This window comes from Melozone crissalis, unplaced genomic scaffold (genome assembly GCF_028551555.1).
Source record: "Melozone crissalis strain CALT ecotype California unplaced genomic scaffold, PUWL_Pcris_2 ptg000068l_1, whole genome shotgun sequence".
In the NCBI taxonomy this organism is placed as follows: domain Eukaryota; kingdom Metazoa; phylum Chordata; class Aves; order Passeriformes; family Passerellidae; genus Melozone; species Melozone crissalis.
In genome coordinates this window covers 4,427,290-4,442,685 of record NW_026535846.1, presented here as the reverse complement: position 1 = coordinate 4,442,685, position 15,396 = coordinate 4,427,290, and the positions used below count along the sequence as shown (strand labels likewise).

Genomic DNA, 15,396 nt, shown 5'->3' with positions numbered 1-15,396 from the left:
GTTGGGTTTCCTTTGGGAACAAACCACAGCAGCTCATGGGAGTGGGATGATGTCAAAGGGGAGTGTGCAGTGGGGACAGGTGACACAGAGCTGTGAGGGACAAATGGCCAGAGCTGTCAGGAGGCAAATCCTGGCCGAGCTGGAGCTCCTGGGACAGTGCCCCAGTGGGGTTGGAGTAAAGTTCTGCTGTTCTCCCACCCCAAATCCCTTTTCCTGAAGTGCACGGGTCTGGGGGCTCTGTGGGAATGAGCCTGGTCCTTTTGCTGTGGCCGAGGTGCCATTGTGCTCATGGGGTGGCAGCCTGTGACAAACACGGGTGGCTGTGTCGCAGCACCTGCCCTGCCTGCTCCCTGGCACTGAGATGTGTCCTTTGTCCCTTCCCAAAGCAGATCCCAGGCCTTTTTGGGAGCCTGGGGTCGGTAGCTGCTCTGGCCCCTTCCATTCTGAGCAGGGACATTTGGGAGATCAGGCCCATCACCCTCTTCCCTCTTTCTCTAGCACCTCCTGCCCTCAGGAAAAAAAAAATATTGATGCCTGCTCCAGGTGTTTCTCCCACAACCATCCCAAACCTGGATGAGGTGGCCGTGATCCAGCCTCTTCCTGCAGCACTTGACCTTGTAATGAGGAGAAACTCGATGCCATGTGTCACTGAGATCCTGAATAAATCCCCCCTTGGCCCAGTTCCTTTCCCTGGGAGCTGCTCTGGGGCCCGGGGTGAGTTCCCTGGGACAGGCTGTGCTCTGGGGCTGTCCTGGAGATAATTCCAGATTTTTTGGATTATTATTATCATTATTTCTTTCTTGCCTTGGTGCCTGGGTGGCTCCAGTGGGGTCAGCCCCAGGCTGTTTCCTCCTGGGTGAGCTGTGTAGGGTCAGTAATTCCTGAGGGTCTCCCTGGGGATGGTGCCACTTGTTTTTCCTCTTTAGTGGCACAGAATTGTCCCCAGGAGGTGCTGAGGGGGTGGACATGGGGCTGTGGTGGCCACACGCTGCTCTCCAGCTGGAACCAGCTCCTCCAGCCCATCCAGGGGTCACAGAGTCCCCAAAGTCACCCTGGGGTGAACTGTGCCTTGTGGGCACCTCGTGAGGAGCATCCACACCATTCCCTGCCCCTCCTGCCCAAATCCATCCCTGGTGAGCAGGAGAGGGGCCTTGGGGGGAACCCCTGCCCTGCTGCCCCCTCTCTTCTGTGCTTTCCGGGAGGTCACCAGTGCCTGCTGCTGGTCCTTCAGCTCGGTGACCTTGGGCTGGGGGTGCTGTGGGTGCAGGTCCCCAGAAACTCCCCAGGGGAGGTTGACTGAGGGAGGGTCCCCACCTGAGCCTGTCCTGGGCCCTCCCTGGTGTTTCCTGAGGAGGGGAAGGGGGTTTTTTTTGCCAAAACGAGGTTGGTTTGGTGCTGGTTGTGTATGGTAGAAGTGGGGGTCACAGGGGCCCCTCCTCACCCCTGCATGAGCTCTGTGTGTGCCAAGGTCACCCCCTTGGTGGCCATGACCTGCTCCTGGAGCCACCCCTGGCAGGGACATCGTGGGTAGGGGACACCCAGCTGAGTCCCCATCTGCAGGATATCCCATCCCTGGGGATGAGCTGGGTCAGGACTGGGGGTGAGAGTCCTGAATTTGGGGGGGTTATGGGGTGATTAACCCAGCCCGGCAAACTCAGAGCAGGGCGGGGACATCTCAAGGCTGGGGACACCCAGGGCTGGGGACACAGCACTGGGAGCAGCCAGGTCCCCTGGGACAAGGGCTGGAAAACCAGTGGGGTCCAGGGAGCGTAGGGATGGATTCCCACCGGCAGTTCCGCCCCAGACACCCCCAGGAAGGGGCCAGGGGACCCCCAGACCCCCCCCCACGGCTGCAGCCCCTGGAGAGGCTCCCCCAGCTCTGCCAGGACCCTGCCACCCTGGGAGAGCCTCCCGGGTGCTGAGGGGGTGCCCCACATACCTGGGGGCTCACCTGTGTGTGGGGGGCAGTGCAGGCAGTTTGGGGGTGCTCCAGCGCCTGTGGGTGGAGGTGCACAGAACCCCAAACCCCCAATGTGGGGGGGTCTCTGCTCCCCTTCATCAGTGCCAGGATCTCCCCCGGGCTGAGCCCTCCAGCACCGCCCACCCCCGATTTTGGGGTGCACTCCGTGTGGGGGGGTGGGAACAAATTGGGGTCCACCCCCCCTCCCCCAAATCCTGCGCGTTCCCATGGCAACGCCGGATGCGAGGGGAGCCGCCCATTGGCTGCCGATGATGTCATCTCAAGGGCGGGGCACCCCCACCCCAAAAAAAAGAGGGTGGGGGAGGGGAGCTCCGCCCCACGCGGCCCCTCCCCGCCCGTGGGGGCCCCACCCCGCCCCACCCGGCACCGCCCCGGGGGCAGCGGCGGCGGCGGCGGCCGGGGATGCGCTCGGAGGAGGCGCGGGGGCCGGTGCGTGGGGCCGGGGCCACGGGGGGCGCGCGTGGGGGCCTGGGGGGGCCGGGGGGGGGGATGGGAGCGCGGGGTCGGGCGGGGGGAGGGGACACGGGAGGGATGGAGGGGGAGGGCCCCGCCCCCCGCGCCCCTCAGGCCTCCCCTCCCCCCTCGCCCCTCACGCGGGGGTCGCGCGTGGGGTGCCCCCCCTCACCGTGCGCCGCGCGCGCTTCCGGGCAGGGCGCCCCCCCGCGGCCGGGAGGTCACAGCGGCCCCGCCCTGCCCTCCCCTCCCACGCCCTTTGCTCTTAAAGGGACAGGCCCCGCTCGGGCTCCGACCCCCCCGCGCCCCCCGCGCCCCTCACCCCACGGGGGTCCCCGCTCCGTGTCCCCTCCGTGCCCCCCCCCCCCCCCGTGTCCCCAGCGGCCGCCGGCGGAGGGTGGAGCGCGGAGGAAATTCCACGGGGGGGTGTGGCGGCGGCGGCGGGGTGTGACCCCCCCACGCCCACGGGTGGGGGACACGCAGCGGGGGGAGGGGGTGGGGACACGGAGGGGACAAAGCGGTGGGGGGGGCTGTGGAGGGCGGTTTCCCACGCTCACCCCCCCGCCCAAGGTCACCCGAAATGCCTCCTTAAGCTGTTTAGGGCTAAAAACGGGGGGGGGGGGGCACCAATTACTCCCTTGGAGTGGCGGACATAAAGTGTTGGGAGCGGTGCACAGCACCCCCCGATATGTGGGTTTGAGGGGGGGGCCCCCGAGCCCCTACCCCGCACCCCTGGCTGGCTTTGGGGTGCACCGGGCTGAGGACGGAGGAATTCAGTTCTCCCATAAAGGGGGTGAGGGTCAGCAGTGCTGGAATTTGGGGGGCAACGAGCAAGCACCCCCCGCCCACTCTGCTGCCCCTTCCCGCACCCCCCACCCCCGCGGGGCTTTGGGGTGCAATGGACCCCCAAATTTGGGTAAGGGAGGGTCCCCCAGGGGAGGACGGGGTGTCCCTTTTGTACCCCCCCTCAGTGACCCTGTTTGTGGGGACCCTCCTGGTGTGAGGGGCCGGTCCTGGGGGGACACTGAGGTCCCCAGGCGCGGGGGGCAGTTGTATGTCTGTCTGGGGGTGTTCCCTGGTGTGTTTTGGGGGAGTCTGGCTGGAGGGGGTGCTTTGGGGACCTGGGGATGTGTTGCAGGGGGTCCCTGACTGAGCGTGGGGTGTTTGACGGGTGTCTCTCCTTGTTGGGGGGTGTTTTGGGGGTCCCTGGGTTTGGAGGAGGAGTCTATGGGGGTCCCTACCTGAGAGGGGAGAATTTTGGGGGCGCTGGTAGTTTGTGAGTGTGTGAGTGGGATGTTTTGGGGGTCCTTGGCGGTTATGGGGGTGTTTGGTGGGGGTCCCTGGCTGAGTGTTTGTGCTGGGGGGGTCCCACCAATATGTGGGTCCTGGAGGGGGGGGTCTCTGTCTCTGTTTGGGGGTGTGCCCTGTGTTTGGAGGGCGATCTGTGCGTTAGGGGGTCCCCAGGTGAAGAGGAGGGTTCTGGGGAGGAGGGGAGTCTCTGGCTCTTTTTGGGGTGTGTTTGGGGGGCTCCCGTGTCTCTGGCTCTTTTTGCGGTGTGTTTGGGGGGCTCCCGGCTGTCCCTGGGGGTGATTCACGGGGGGCTCTGTTTGGGGGTTCCGTGGCTCTGTGCCTCTGTTGGGGGTCCCTAGCTGGGTGCGGGGTTCGGGGGATCCCTGCCCTGAGTGTGGAGGCGCTTTGGGGGAACCCGGTTCTATGGGGACGGTGAATTCGGGGTTCGCTGCGTGAGCGGGGGCTCCGTGCCGGTGCCTTGGGCTCGGTGTCGGTGCCGAGGGGATTCAGTGCCGGTGCTTTGGGCTCAGTGCCGGTATCGGGAGGGTTCGGTGCCGATTCCGAGGACCCTGTGCCGGTATCGGCAGGGCTCGGTGCCGGTGCTTTGGGCTCGGTGCCGGTGCCTGGGCTCGGTGCCGGTGCCGGGGGTGCGCTGTAGCCGCCGCCCCCCCCGGGCGGGGCCGGGCCGTGTGCGCGGGGCGCGGCGCTGGGTGTGGCGGGGCGGGGCCGCCGCGCGAGGCCGGTGCGTGGGGGCTCCGCGGGCAGGGACGGTCCCTGCGTGGGCAGGTACGTGCGGGGGGCCGGGGGCAGCGCCGGGGGGTCTCGGGGCAGCGCGGGGGGTGACGGGGAGCTCGTTGGGCTGGGGGTTCCCCCGTACCGCTCGTCTCAGAACGGGGTGAGGTGGGGCCGGGGGTCCCGCTCGTCCCTCGCTCGTGTCGCGGTCCCGCGGGGGCGCAGCGCCGGCCGTGCCGCGGGTGGGGCCGTGCCCGGTGCCTCCCGCGGGGGCCGGGCCGGGCCCTTTAAGAAGCTCCACCCGCGGCCGAGCCCAGGTGGAGCCGCGGGGCCGTTCGCACCTCGGGCGGCGCGGCCCGGGAGATGGTGCTGCGGGCGGCGGAGGGGAGCTGCGGCCGCGGCGGACACGCGTGGGAGCCCCGCGGGTCAGTGCGTGAGTGACCCCGGGCGAGGGCTCGCGGGCCGGGGGGGGCGCGGCCCCTTTAAGGCGCGGGGGGAAGGAGCGGGGCGGGGCCGCCACCGCCCCGCGCGCGGGACACGCCCCCGACACGCCCCGCCCGCGGGGGGCGGGCCCGGGCCGGCACAAAGGCGCGGGCGGGGGGGCGGGGCCTGCGGTTCCCGCCCTCGGCGCGCGCGGCCGCCGCCGTGAGGGGCCGGGCGGGTCCGTCAGGGACGGGCGGGCCCGGCCCCGCCTCAGGGAACGGGCGGGCCCCGCCATGCCCGGCCCGGCGACCCCCGGGTGGCCCCACGCCCCGCCGGAGCCGCCCCGAGGCGCCGCCCCGGTCGGTTGGTTGGTGAGAGCCCGTTAAAAAACCCCTTCGCCCCCGCCCCGTGCCTCAGTTTCCCTGGCTCCTCACGGACTGCGGGTCTCTTACAGGGCCAGGGGAAGGCGACGCCCGCCATGAGCTCGTCGGCGCTGCTGGCTGAGGGCCCCCTCGACCCCCCGGTGCTGCTGGCCGACATCAAGACGGAGCCCCCGGAGGAGCTGCTGGCCAGCGACTGCAGCCAGCCCCAGGCCGAGCCCGTCGATCTCTCCCTCAATAAATCCAAGGTGGCTCCGGCCTCGGCCCCGCCGCCACCGCCTTCCACCTCGGTCCAGTCTTCCCCCATGCTCGTGGCTCCCCCGGTTCCCGCTCCCAGCACCGTGTCCATCCCGCCCTCCGGTCTCAGCTCCACCTCGGCCATCCCGGCTGTCCTCTCACCCGGCTCCATCCTGGCCTCCACGCAGGGCAGCGGCGGGCAGCAGATCCTCCACGTCATCCACACCATCCCCTCCGTCAACCTGCCCAGCAAGATGGGCAACCTGCAGACCATCCCCGTGGTGGTGCAGTCCCTCCCCGTCGTCTACACCACCGTACCCACGGACGGCGTCACTGCCATTACCGTGCCCCTCATCGGGGGGGACGGCAAGAACGCTGGGTCTGGTAAGGGCACCTGGGGGGAACGCCGGAATCTGGGGGGTGGAGGGTGTCTGTCCTGCCTCGAGGGGGATCTCATTTTTCACCGTGGAGTGTCCCTGCCACTGCAGTGTGCCGCTCTCATACAAAGCCTCTCAGCCCCCAGCCTGTGCCCCCCAGGGGACATGGGGAGGGCAGGGACACACAGGGCATGGCACTGCCTGTTCTCCACCCATCCTGCTGCTGGCAGCCTGCCCTGCCCTTCCCACTGGCTGCCTGCTGCCAGCAGCTCTGGTTTCAGCTCAGCTGCTCTCTGTGCCCCCCACAATCCCCTTTCCCAGGACATTGCCAGCTTCCCCACCTTATCCAGGGTGGGGGACCTGGATCTGCCCTGCTCTGGGCAGCAGCAGGCAGCCAAAAGTGGTGCCCCCAAGTTGTTTCCTCCCTTTGGGGGTTCTCCATCTACCCACTTGGATTTTTATTCTCTGTAGGGACAGGCTGTGCCAGGAGCACTGCAGGAGCAAGGGGAAGGCTGCACCCTGATGCAGGGTGGGTGCTTTGGGGAAGTCTCTGTTCTGTGCTTACCCCTCGCCTCTCTGTGCCCTAAAGCTTTTCTTTCCCGGACCCCTCCAGTGAAAATGGACCCTGGCTCTGTGTACCCCATGGACATGAACAGCGACAGCGAGGACAGCGCCTCCGAGAGCGGCCCAGCGCCCTTCCAGGACCTGCCGAGAGAGTGAGTGTCGTGCTGCCTGTGCCTCCCCGCCCTTTATCCCCCTGAGCCCCCCCTGAGCTCCCTCTGAGCCCCCCTGAGCCCCCGTGGGTGGCAGGGCCGTGGCTCCAGCTCTCCCTGCTCCGGCAGGCCAGCGGCGCGGGGGCCCAGGGCCGATTCCCCGGACCTGAAGAAGCGGCGCATCCACCAGTGCGACTTCGAGGGCTGCAATAAGGTCTACACCAAAAGCTCCCACCTCAAAGCCCACCGGAGGATACACACAGGTAGGGCTGGGAGTGGTGTCCCTGCATTCCCCATGGGATGGTGCTGGGGCCCTTTGGGAGTGCTGGGTGGAAGTGCAGAGGGATTCCCCGTTGGGAATCTCTGTGAGGGCTCTGGGGGCCCGTTGTGGTGGCGCTGACCCCTCGGTGCTCCCCTGCGCAGGCGAGAAACCCTACAAATGTACGTGGGAAGGCTGCACCTGGAAGTTCGCCCGCTCGGACGAGCTCACCCGGCACTTCCGCAAGCACACGGGCATCAAACCCTTCCGCTGCTCGGACTGCGACCGCAGCTTCTCCCGCTCCGACCACCTGGCCCTGCACCGCCGGCGGCACGTCATGATGTGAGCGGTGCCCGCCGCGCTGGGAGCCGGCAGCGCCTCCCTCCCTCCATCCTCCACACCCCGCGGCTCCTGCGGGGCGGGGCGGGGACTGCGGAGCGCCGGGGCCGGGCCGTGCCCGCTGCAGGAGCCCCGCCGGCACGGCGCGGCGCGGGACGGCACGGGACGGCAAACAATGGATTCTGGACTGCTGCCCCTTCTCTCTTGTTCCCAGCTGTTTTTATTCCTGGGTTTGTCCTCGCCTGGAGGCTCCTTGACTCCTCACCTGGAATTCACCCAGCAGCTGCCTCTGGCTCTTCAGCCTCCTGCCCGTTGTTGTCCCCCCTCCGTGTGCTCCCTGTCCCCTGCCACTCCCTGGGAGCCGTGGCAAGCACGGGGGCAGGGGGTGATGGGCCCTCGTGGAGGAGCTGATGGCCATTCCTGCTCCATCCCCAGGCTGTCCCAGCAGGAGAAGGGACATCACCTCTCTCTGTGTGTCCCTCAGCACGTGCTGGGCTTCATGGGAAGTGCTGGGTGTGCAGAGAGCCAGGAGGAAAAGAGGAATCAAGAAAGGGGGAAACAACCCAACAGTGACCCACAAACAAGACCATCAGCACCACACAAATGGAAACTTTGTGGAACATGGAACTTTTCTTTTATGGAATTCTACAAGGGGGTGGGACAGGGTGGGGGGGACGAGGGCCAGCAGCTCTCGGGTTTTTTGGAAGACTCTGGGCCACTTGAAGTGTTTCTAAGTTAAACCAGCGGCTGTGGCCACACGCTTTGCTTTTTAATAATGGTTTTTGAGGAGTGTTTCTTCATCCCCCACCCCAGCCAACCCCCCTGGTTGCTGGGAGGGTGTCAGGATTTGGGGTTGGATGCTCTGAGCTGTTGGGTGGTGGGGACCATGACACCTCCCATGCTCAGCTCCCAGACTCCCTGTGAGCTGGTGCTCTGCCCTGGCTGTGTGGGGATGGGGGAACTGGTGTGAGGAGGGGCTGGGGGGCACTTCAGGGACCTGTGGCCCCTGAAAACAACTCACAGCTGCTTGGGAAAGTGCTTTTCCTCAGCTTGCCATCCACCAGCCAGGTGTGCCCTGGGCAGAGCTTGTCCCTGGCCTGAGGTGGTGCCTGACCCCACAGCCTGAGGGAGAGTCTGGCTGGGCACAGGTGAAGTGCTGGCACTGCCCCTGGCACAGCCACCCACCCTGCAGGGCTGGGCTGCAGAGCTGCCAGCTGGGCAATGCCTGTTCAAACCTATTGATGGCTAGAGACACTGTAGGAGTAGCATGGATTGGCCTGGTTGGGGTGGGGATGTCACCTCCCACAGGGGACAGGGACAAGGCAGAGCTGTTCAAGGCACTCTGTGTGCAGAGGATGGACCAAGGGAGTCCCAGTGCCCTGAGCTGGACAAGCAGGACTGCAGGAATGATCTGGAATGAACTTGTGCAGGATCTCCTGCTCCAGCTGGATCCCTCCAAATCCCTTTGGGGCCTGGTGGGATTCATCTGAGAATGCTCCAAGAGTTGCTGATGCCACCACAAAGCCTCTCTTGATGATTTTGAATGGTTTGGGATTCCAGGAGGTCCCAGCTGGCTGGAAACTGGGGACTGTTGTCCTGATTTCCAGAATGGTAAGGAGGAGGACCCTGGAACCCCCAGGGCTGTCAGTGTCACTTCAGTGCCCGAAAAAATCATAGAAAAGATGATTTTGGGAAGTATTGGAAGACAACACAGTCATTGGTTCAGCTCCATGAGGGAAAGTGCTGCTTGTCCAGCCTGATTTCCTGCCACAACAGGATGTCTGTCCCACCTGGCTGAGCAAGGACAGCCAGGAGATGGAATCTTTTTGGACTCCAGCAAACCTTTTGATCCTGACTCTCCCAGGGTCCTTCTGGACAAAATGTCCAGGCTGCAGCTGGATAAACACCTGGGATGGGCTCCTGGGTTGGGCACAGAGGATGGCAGAGCGGGGTGACACCAGCCTGGCACCTGTCATTACTGGGATGCCACAGGGCTCCTAGCCCCATCCCAGTTCTCTTCATTGTCCTGATGAACGACCCAGATATAGGACTTTAAGGAGTACTAAGGAAAAAAATCTCTAAATTCTTCAACTGAAGCTTTTTGGGGATTTTGCATGAAAGATGTCCCATTCCAGGGAGGAAAATTACAAAGAAAAGATAAAAAATACTCCTTACAGAAATGACAAAAATCCTACTTTTGGAGGATTTGGGAATTCTGTCACCTTTTGAAGAGCCCCGTGGTGCCACCTGGGCTCGGCCGAGGGTGGAGCTTCTGAAAGGGCCCGGCCCCACCCACAGCACGGCCAGCGGGACCGGGGGACAACTGAGGGACAAACGGGACCCCCAACCCCACCCGGGACACGCGTGGGGCTCGCGGCATGAGGTGCCACGGAGACCTTCTGCCCAAACCGGCTCCTTGTCACCCCCGGGACCCCCGGGGCTCCCCTGTGGGCACCCTCGGGGTGTCACTGGGGGTGCTGGCAGTGCCAGAGCCTGGGGGTCCCTTGGGGGCACAGGGTGCTGGCAGTGTGTGTCAGGGTTTCCTCTGGGAGCACAGGGGGGCTCTCGGGAGGTGCCCTTTAATGGGATGGGGCACTCTTTAGGGGGACAAGTGCTCTTTAGGGGGACAGGCAGCCAGTGGGAAGGGCAGGGCAGGCTGCCAGGGCGCTCTTTGGGGGTTCAGGGTGGCACTTTGGGACATTAGGATCTGTGCTTCCCTTTTTTGGGGTGCTGGTAGGTAAAGCCATGCTCGGGGGGACCTTCCTGTCCTTCGTTGCCCAGGTTGGTCATGGGGTGTCCCCCCCTCCTGAGCACCCCCAGCGCCCCGCAGTCCGTGTGTGGGGCTGGGACCCCGGCGGTGCCTGGGGCTGCTGGGGCGGTCCCGGTGGGCGCTGCTCGCACCCCAAACCCGGCCGGGCGCTGCTGGCACCCGCTGGCAGCGCTCGGGCACCCGGTGGCGCCAGCGGCCCGCGCTGAGCCACGGCCGGAGGAGGAGCCGAGGCATCCCCGTGCTGCGGGAGCTTCCCCGAGCGCCCGGGGCCGCCGTGGCACCGCTGAGCCCCCGGTGCTCTCTGGCACGGGTGAGGAGCCCCAGAACTGCCCGTGGGAGCGCTGCACCTCGGAGTTGTGCAAGCACGGGGACATCAAACCCTTCCCGTGCTCGGGCTGCAGCTCTCCCACTCTGAGTGCCTTGGCAGGGATGCTGGCACAGGGGAATGGGGGACAGCCCCCAGGTGTCGGGAGGAGCTGCACGGGTCTGGGGGTCACAAACGGACAGCGGTGTGTGGGTCCTGCCACACAGGAGCAGGTGCCACCCCCTTCCCGGGGGTCCAGGCTGTGCTTCCTCCCAGCCTCCTCTCCTGGATGAGGCCCTGAGGGATTTAATTGCTCTGAGCAGCCCCACTTGAGATCTCCACCCACATCCCTGGGCCCGTTTAAGCTCAGCCTGGGGCCTCCAGCTGCTCCCTGGGTTGTCCTGGAGGTGTCTGAGCCCTTTCACAGCCACTTTCCCCCCTGGCTGTCACCTTGACCCCATCCCTGTCACCTGGCCCTGTCCTGCAGCACATGCCCAGGGCAGGTGACCCCCAGGGAGGGCTGTGCCACCCCTGTCTGGGCACCGGTGGTCCCTGAGCTTCAGCAAAGCCCCTCTGGCAGTGGCTGCCAGACCCTGTGGCATGAGGGGCACATCCAGCTCCACGTGCCCTGGGAATTCTCCCGTGCCTGGTGGGAGCCCAGAAAACCCTCCCGGTTGTTTTCCAGGCTTGGCAAAGGTCCACAGCTGTGTTTTGGGGGGAAAAAAAGGCCGATATCATCTTCCGTGCACCCTGAATTTTTGTCCTGGAAACTCAGCTCAGCCTCAGGCCCTTCTTCCTCACCTCCCTCCTCCTCTCCCAGGAGTGCCTGGAGGAGCTGCTCCATCTCCCAGTGCTCCCCCACTGCCTGACTGGGGGTACTGGGGGCCTCCCCATCTCTTCTGGGCTCTTTCCCCATGCCCTGCCTGCACTTTTCCATGGCTGGCAGAATTTACTGGGGGTACTGGGGGCTACTGGGAGCCTCCACATCTCCTCTGAGCTCTTTCCCCATGCCCTGCCTGCACTTTTCCATGGCTGGCAGAAGAATTTAGCAATCCCCAACTGCTTCCCTGCCGAAGGAGCAGTGACTGGGAGGGTTCTGCAGCCCTCTGGGGGGTCCTGCCGGCTGGTGGCCCCCCGTGTGACAGGGGGGTGGCGGTGCCCTGGCTCTGGGATCCCTGCGGACGGTTCCGCGTCCCTGTCCCCGTCCCTTGTCGGGGGTGCCGGGGCCTCTCCGCCCGCCCGCCCGGCACTGCTCAGACTGGTTTAGCAAGTGGATGGGACGGGGCGGCCGCTTTTCCTTTGAAGGGCTCCCGGGAAGCATTTGATGGCTGGAAACCTCCCGAGGAGGAGAAAGGAAAAGACAAAAATAGGTGGTTTTGGGTTTCGCTGGGGGAGCGGGGGAGGCGCGGGGCTGCTCTGGCAGCTCTGCAGAGCTTTGTGTGCCCGGTGTGGGGACAGGAGAGCGGGGCCTGGCCACGGGAACCCGCGGTGGCCTCGGCCCAGGGAGGCACAGCCAGAGCGGCCTGGGGATGTCCAGCACGGCCCCGACACAGGTGGGTGCTCCGGGGTGCCTGGGGGGGCTCGGGGCTGCTGCAGGAGGGACACAGGGCCAGGGACCCCCAGGCAGGGCCGGGCCCCTTCCCCAGCCCCCCTCCTGCGTGGGACCTGAGTGGGGGCTCTGGGGGGTCCCCTGGGAGCCAGCCCAGTGCTGAGGTGTGAGGGTGGGACCTCAGTGGGGGCTCTGGGGGGTCCCTTGGGAGCCAAAGCACGGTGCTGAGGTGTGAGAGTGGGACCTGAGTGGGGGCTCTCGGGGAGCCAGCCCAGTGCTGAGGTGTGAGGGTAGAACCTGAGTGGGGCTCTTGGGGGTCCCTCAGGATCCAGAGTCCAGTGCTGGCATGTGAGGGTGGGACCTGAGTGGGGGCTCTGGGGGGTCCCTTGGGAGCCAGCCCAGTGCTGAGGTGTGAGGGTGGCTGTGGGGATGCTGGGGACAGGCTGGGGCTGCCTCTGTCTGTGCCTGGGGTCTTTTGGGGAGTGGGAGGTTTGCTGAGGTTTGCTTTCCCTGAGGTTTGCTTCCCAGCCTGATCCGGGTTTCCTCAAAATTCGGTGCCTTTCTTGCCTTTTAGCTCAAGTCCCTGTAATCCGGGGCTTCACCTGCCTCCCGCTCCCTTGTGAGAAGAGGGAGGGCCTGGCTGTCCTTCCTCTCCATTCCCATGGACCCGGAGTGCCGGGATCCGGGATCAGGGGCTGGCTCCCAGTTCTCCCCTGGGTTGGGAACCCCTCTCAGCTCCATCCCTCCCTGCCCAGGACCTCCCTTCCCAAAGCCCCTCCAGCCTCTCGGTGTCGGCTTTTCAGAGGGGAATTCGTGCGATGGGGGAGGGAAACGTGAGCAAGGTGGGGAGGGAGCGCGTTGGTCACGGGGAGCCGCCCTTATCTCTGCGCCATCGCGGGCGGCACGTGGGGACACAACGGGACCGGCGGCGCCCGGGCAAAGGGCCGGGGCACAGAGGGACCCAAGGCCGCTCTCCCGGGGCACATAAGGGCTCTGCCTGCCTTGGGCCCGTCCCTGCAAGGAGGGGCAGCTCCGCCTCGGGAAATCGGGGATTGCTCCTGGGCAGGAGCAGCCTGCAGTGGGCCCTGCTCCTGGGATTCACCCGGCTGTGCGTGGGATGGAGAGAAAGGGAACAGTTTTGGTTTTATAATGGAATCATGGAATGGTTTATGCTCACAGGACCTTAAAGCTCATACCATCCCACCCCTGCCACGGCAGGGACACCTTCCACTGTCCCACTAAAGCTTCTTCGATCAATTTTCAAGCCCAGCCTTCCTAGGAATCCCACTAATCCTCATCTCAATAACATTCCCAGCTCTCTTACTACCCTCCCTAGAAAATCGATGAATTACTAACCAGCTCTCAACCCTCCAGCTATGATTTATCAACCTAGCCACAAAACAATTAATAATACCCCTAGACAAAATGACACAAATGAGCCCTAATTTTAACATCCCTCATAATCTTCCTGCTCCAAACCTCAATGTCCAGCCAGGCCTTGGGCACTGCCAGGGATGCAGGGGCAGCCACAGCTGCTCTGGGCACCCTCACTACCCTCACTACAAACTTCCTCCTGTCCCCGTGTGGTCCTGCAGGGCTGGTGACACATCCCCCTGTCCCTGGCACCCCCTGGGAACCCTGGTGAGAGTTCCAGCAGCAGCACAGCTTCCCTGGAAAACAAAACCCTGCAAGGCCTGAGCTGTTCCTGTGTTTGCTCTCCCAAGGGATCACAGGGCTCACAAGCTCTGCCCTCTGGGATGCTCAGCCCCCCCAGCTGATGGTTTTGGTCCCTGGTGTGGGGTGGCAGCTGTGACACCAAACCTCTGCTGTGGCTCCTGCTCTGAGCGGTCACAGGTCCCTTGTGAAGGCCCTGGAGTGGCAGGAATGCCATGGATCAGGCACTGCCCTGCCCTGGCAGCACTGCACTGCTCTCCCTTTGCCCAGGGGGGTAGAGCAGCCTCGGCCCCCCCAGTTCCTTCCCCTGCTCCTGTGGTCCCCTGGAGCTGTTGGGGTGTCCCCAAGGTGGTGACAGCAGCATCCCTGCCTGTGTGGGATCCTGCCTGGGACACACAGGGAAGTGGGGAACCTGGGGCTGATTTACAATGGGTGAACACAGAGAGGGGGAGGGTCCAGGCTCTTCCTTGGGGAGGGGCTCAGGACCATCAGAGCTGGATTATCTGGAGCAGAATGGCTTTTTTTTTTGCATTTTTCTTTTTTTTTTTTTTTTCCCTCCCAGTTCTTTGCCAGAAAGGTAATTTTTACTCCCTTTATCTCTGGATCTTTACACTCCTTCCTTTCCAGAAGTGAAACCCAAACACAGTTGCCTGGTGTCTCCATAGAACCCTGTGCCCTCCTACCTGTCTGTGCTTTTCCAACTGTTGCTTTTCTTTTCCTTCAGGGTTTGTCCCTTTTATTTTTAATCCTTCCCCTTTATTTTTGATCCATCACTTTTTCTCCCTGGGAATGAGAAGTGTGAGCAAACAGGATTATCCTCTCAAAAGTAGTTTTGATACAAAATGGACCCATTCATGCAAAAATGGCATTTTCTTATTGTAAAGTACCCATGTCTAAAAAACTGAAATATCCCCTTTGTTTCAGTGCAGGGAACTCAGTCTGGGGACAATGGCCCAGCTGGGTGGTGTTCCAGGCCTTGGGATTGGGGCAGATCCCTTCATTCTGGTGGTGCTGGAGCTGGCTGGGCCCCCTGGCTGATGAGGCCCTGGAAGGAATCAGGGATTGGGATTGGGATTGGGAGTGGAATTGAATCCTGGAGTGCTGGAACTTCATGAGCTCTCTGTGGGGTCATGGCTGGTGACAGAGTTTGGGGTTGGGATTGGGAATCAAATCCAGGGGTGTGGGATCGTCCTGAGCTCCGTGTGGGGTCATGGCTGGTGACAAAGCTCCTGGCCACCCACCTGGGGTTGGGATTGGGATTGAATCCTGGGGTTTCCTGAGCACTCTGTTGGAGCATGGCTGGTGATGGAGCTTGGGTTTGTGTTGTAGTGTGTTTTTTATTTGGCATGTTAACTGCGACAGGTTTGGGATTGGGGATCGAATCCTGGAGTGCTGGAACTTCCTGAGCTCTGTGTGGGATGACGGCTAGTGACAGAGCTTGGGGTTGGGGATCAAATCCAGGGGTGTGGGATTGTCCTGAGTGCCTTGTGGGGTCATGGCTGGTGACAGAGCTTGGGGTTGGGATCGGGGATCCAATCCGGGGGTGTGGGATCGTCCTGAGCTCCGTGTGGGATCATGGCTGGTGACAGAGCTTGGAGTTGGGACTGAGGATCAAATCCTGGGGTGTGGGATCATGGCTGGTGACAGAGCTTGGAGTTGGGACTGAGGATCAAATCCTGGGGTGTGGGATCATGGCTGGTGACAGAGCTTGGAGTTGGGACTGAGGATCAAATCCTGGGGTGTGGGATCATGGCTGGTGACAGAGCTCCTGGCTACCTGCTTGGGGTTCGGACTGGGATTGAATCCCGGGGTGTGAGATCTTCCTGAGCTCCCTACCAGAGCATGGCTGGTGACAGAGCTTGAGATTTGAGTCCTGGTGTGCTGTAGCTTCCCAAGCGCATTGTGGGGTCACGGC

At 63.8% G+C, this 15,396-nt stretch overlaps 1 protein-coding gene across 3 annotated transcripts; it reads left to right on the top strand.

The window, feature by feature from the left end:
• The first annotated feature begins 2,353 nt into the window (after positions 1-2,353).
• Positions 2,354-7,318, top strand: KLF8 (KLF transcription factor 8). 3 transcript variants are annotated; one of them, XM_054289480.1, is made up of 5 exons: positions 2,354-2,410; positions 5,334-5,880; positions 6,487-6,589; positions 6,716-6,849; positions 7,010-7,318. In XM_054289480.1, exons 1-5 carry the CDS (start codon positions 2,384-2,386, stop codon positions 7,189-7,191), a joined length of 993 nt encoding a protein of 330 aa, XP_054145455.1. In that variant the 5' UTR covers positions 2,354-2,383; the 3' UTR covers positions 7,192-7,318. The 3 variants fall into 3 exon arrangements, with proteins under 3 accessions (XP_054145455.1, XP_054145454.1, XP_054145456.1); XM_054289479.1 differs by having other exon boundaries at positions 6,463-6,589; positions 7,010-7,317; XM_054289481.1 differs by lacking the exon at positions 2,354-2,410 and adding an exon at positions 4,450-4,510 and having other exon boundaries at positions 6,463-6,589; positions 7,010-7,317.
• Positions 7,319-15,396: the final 8,078 nt, after the last annotated feature.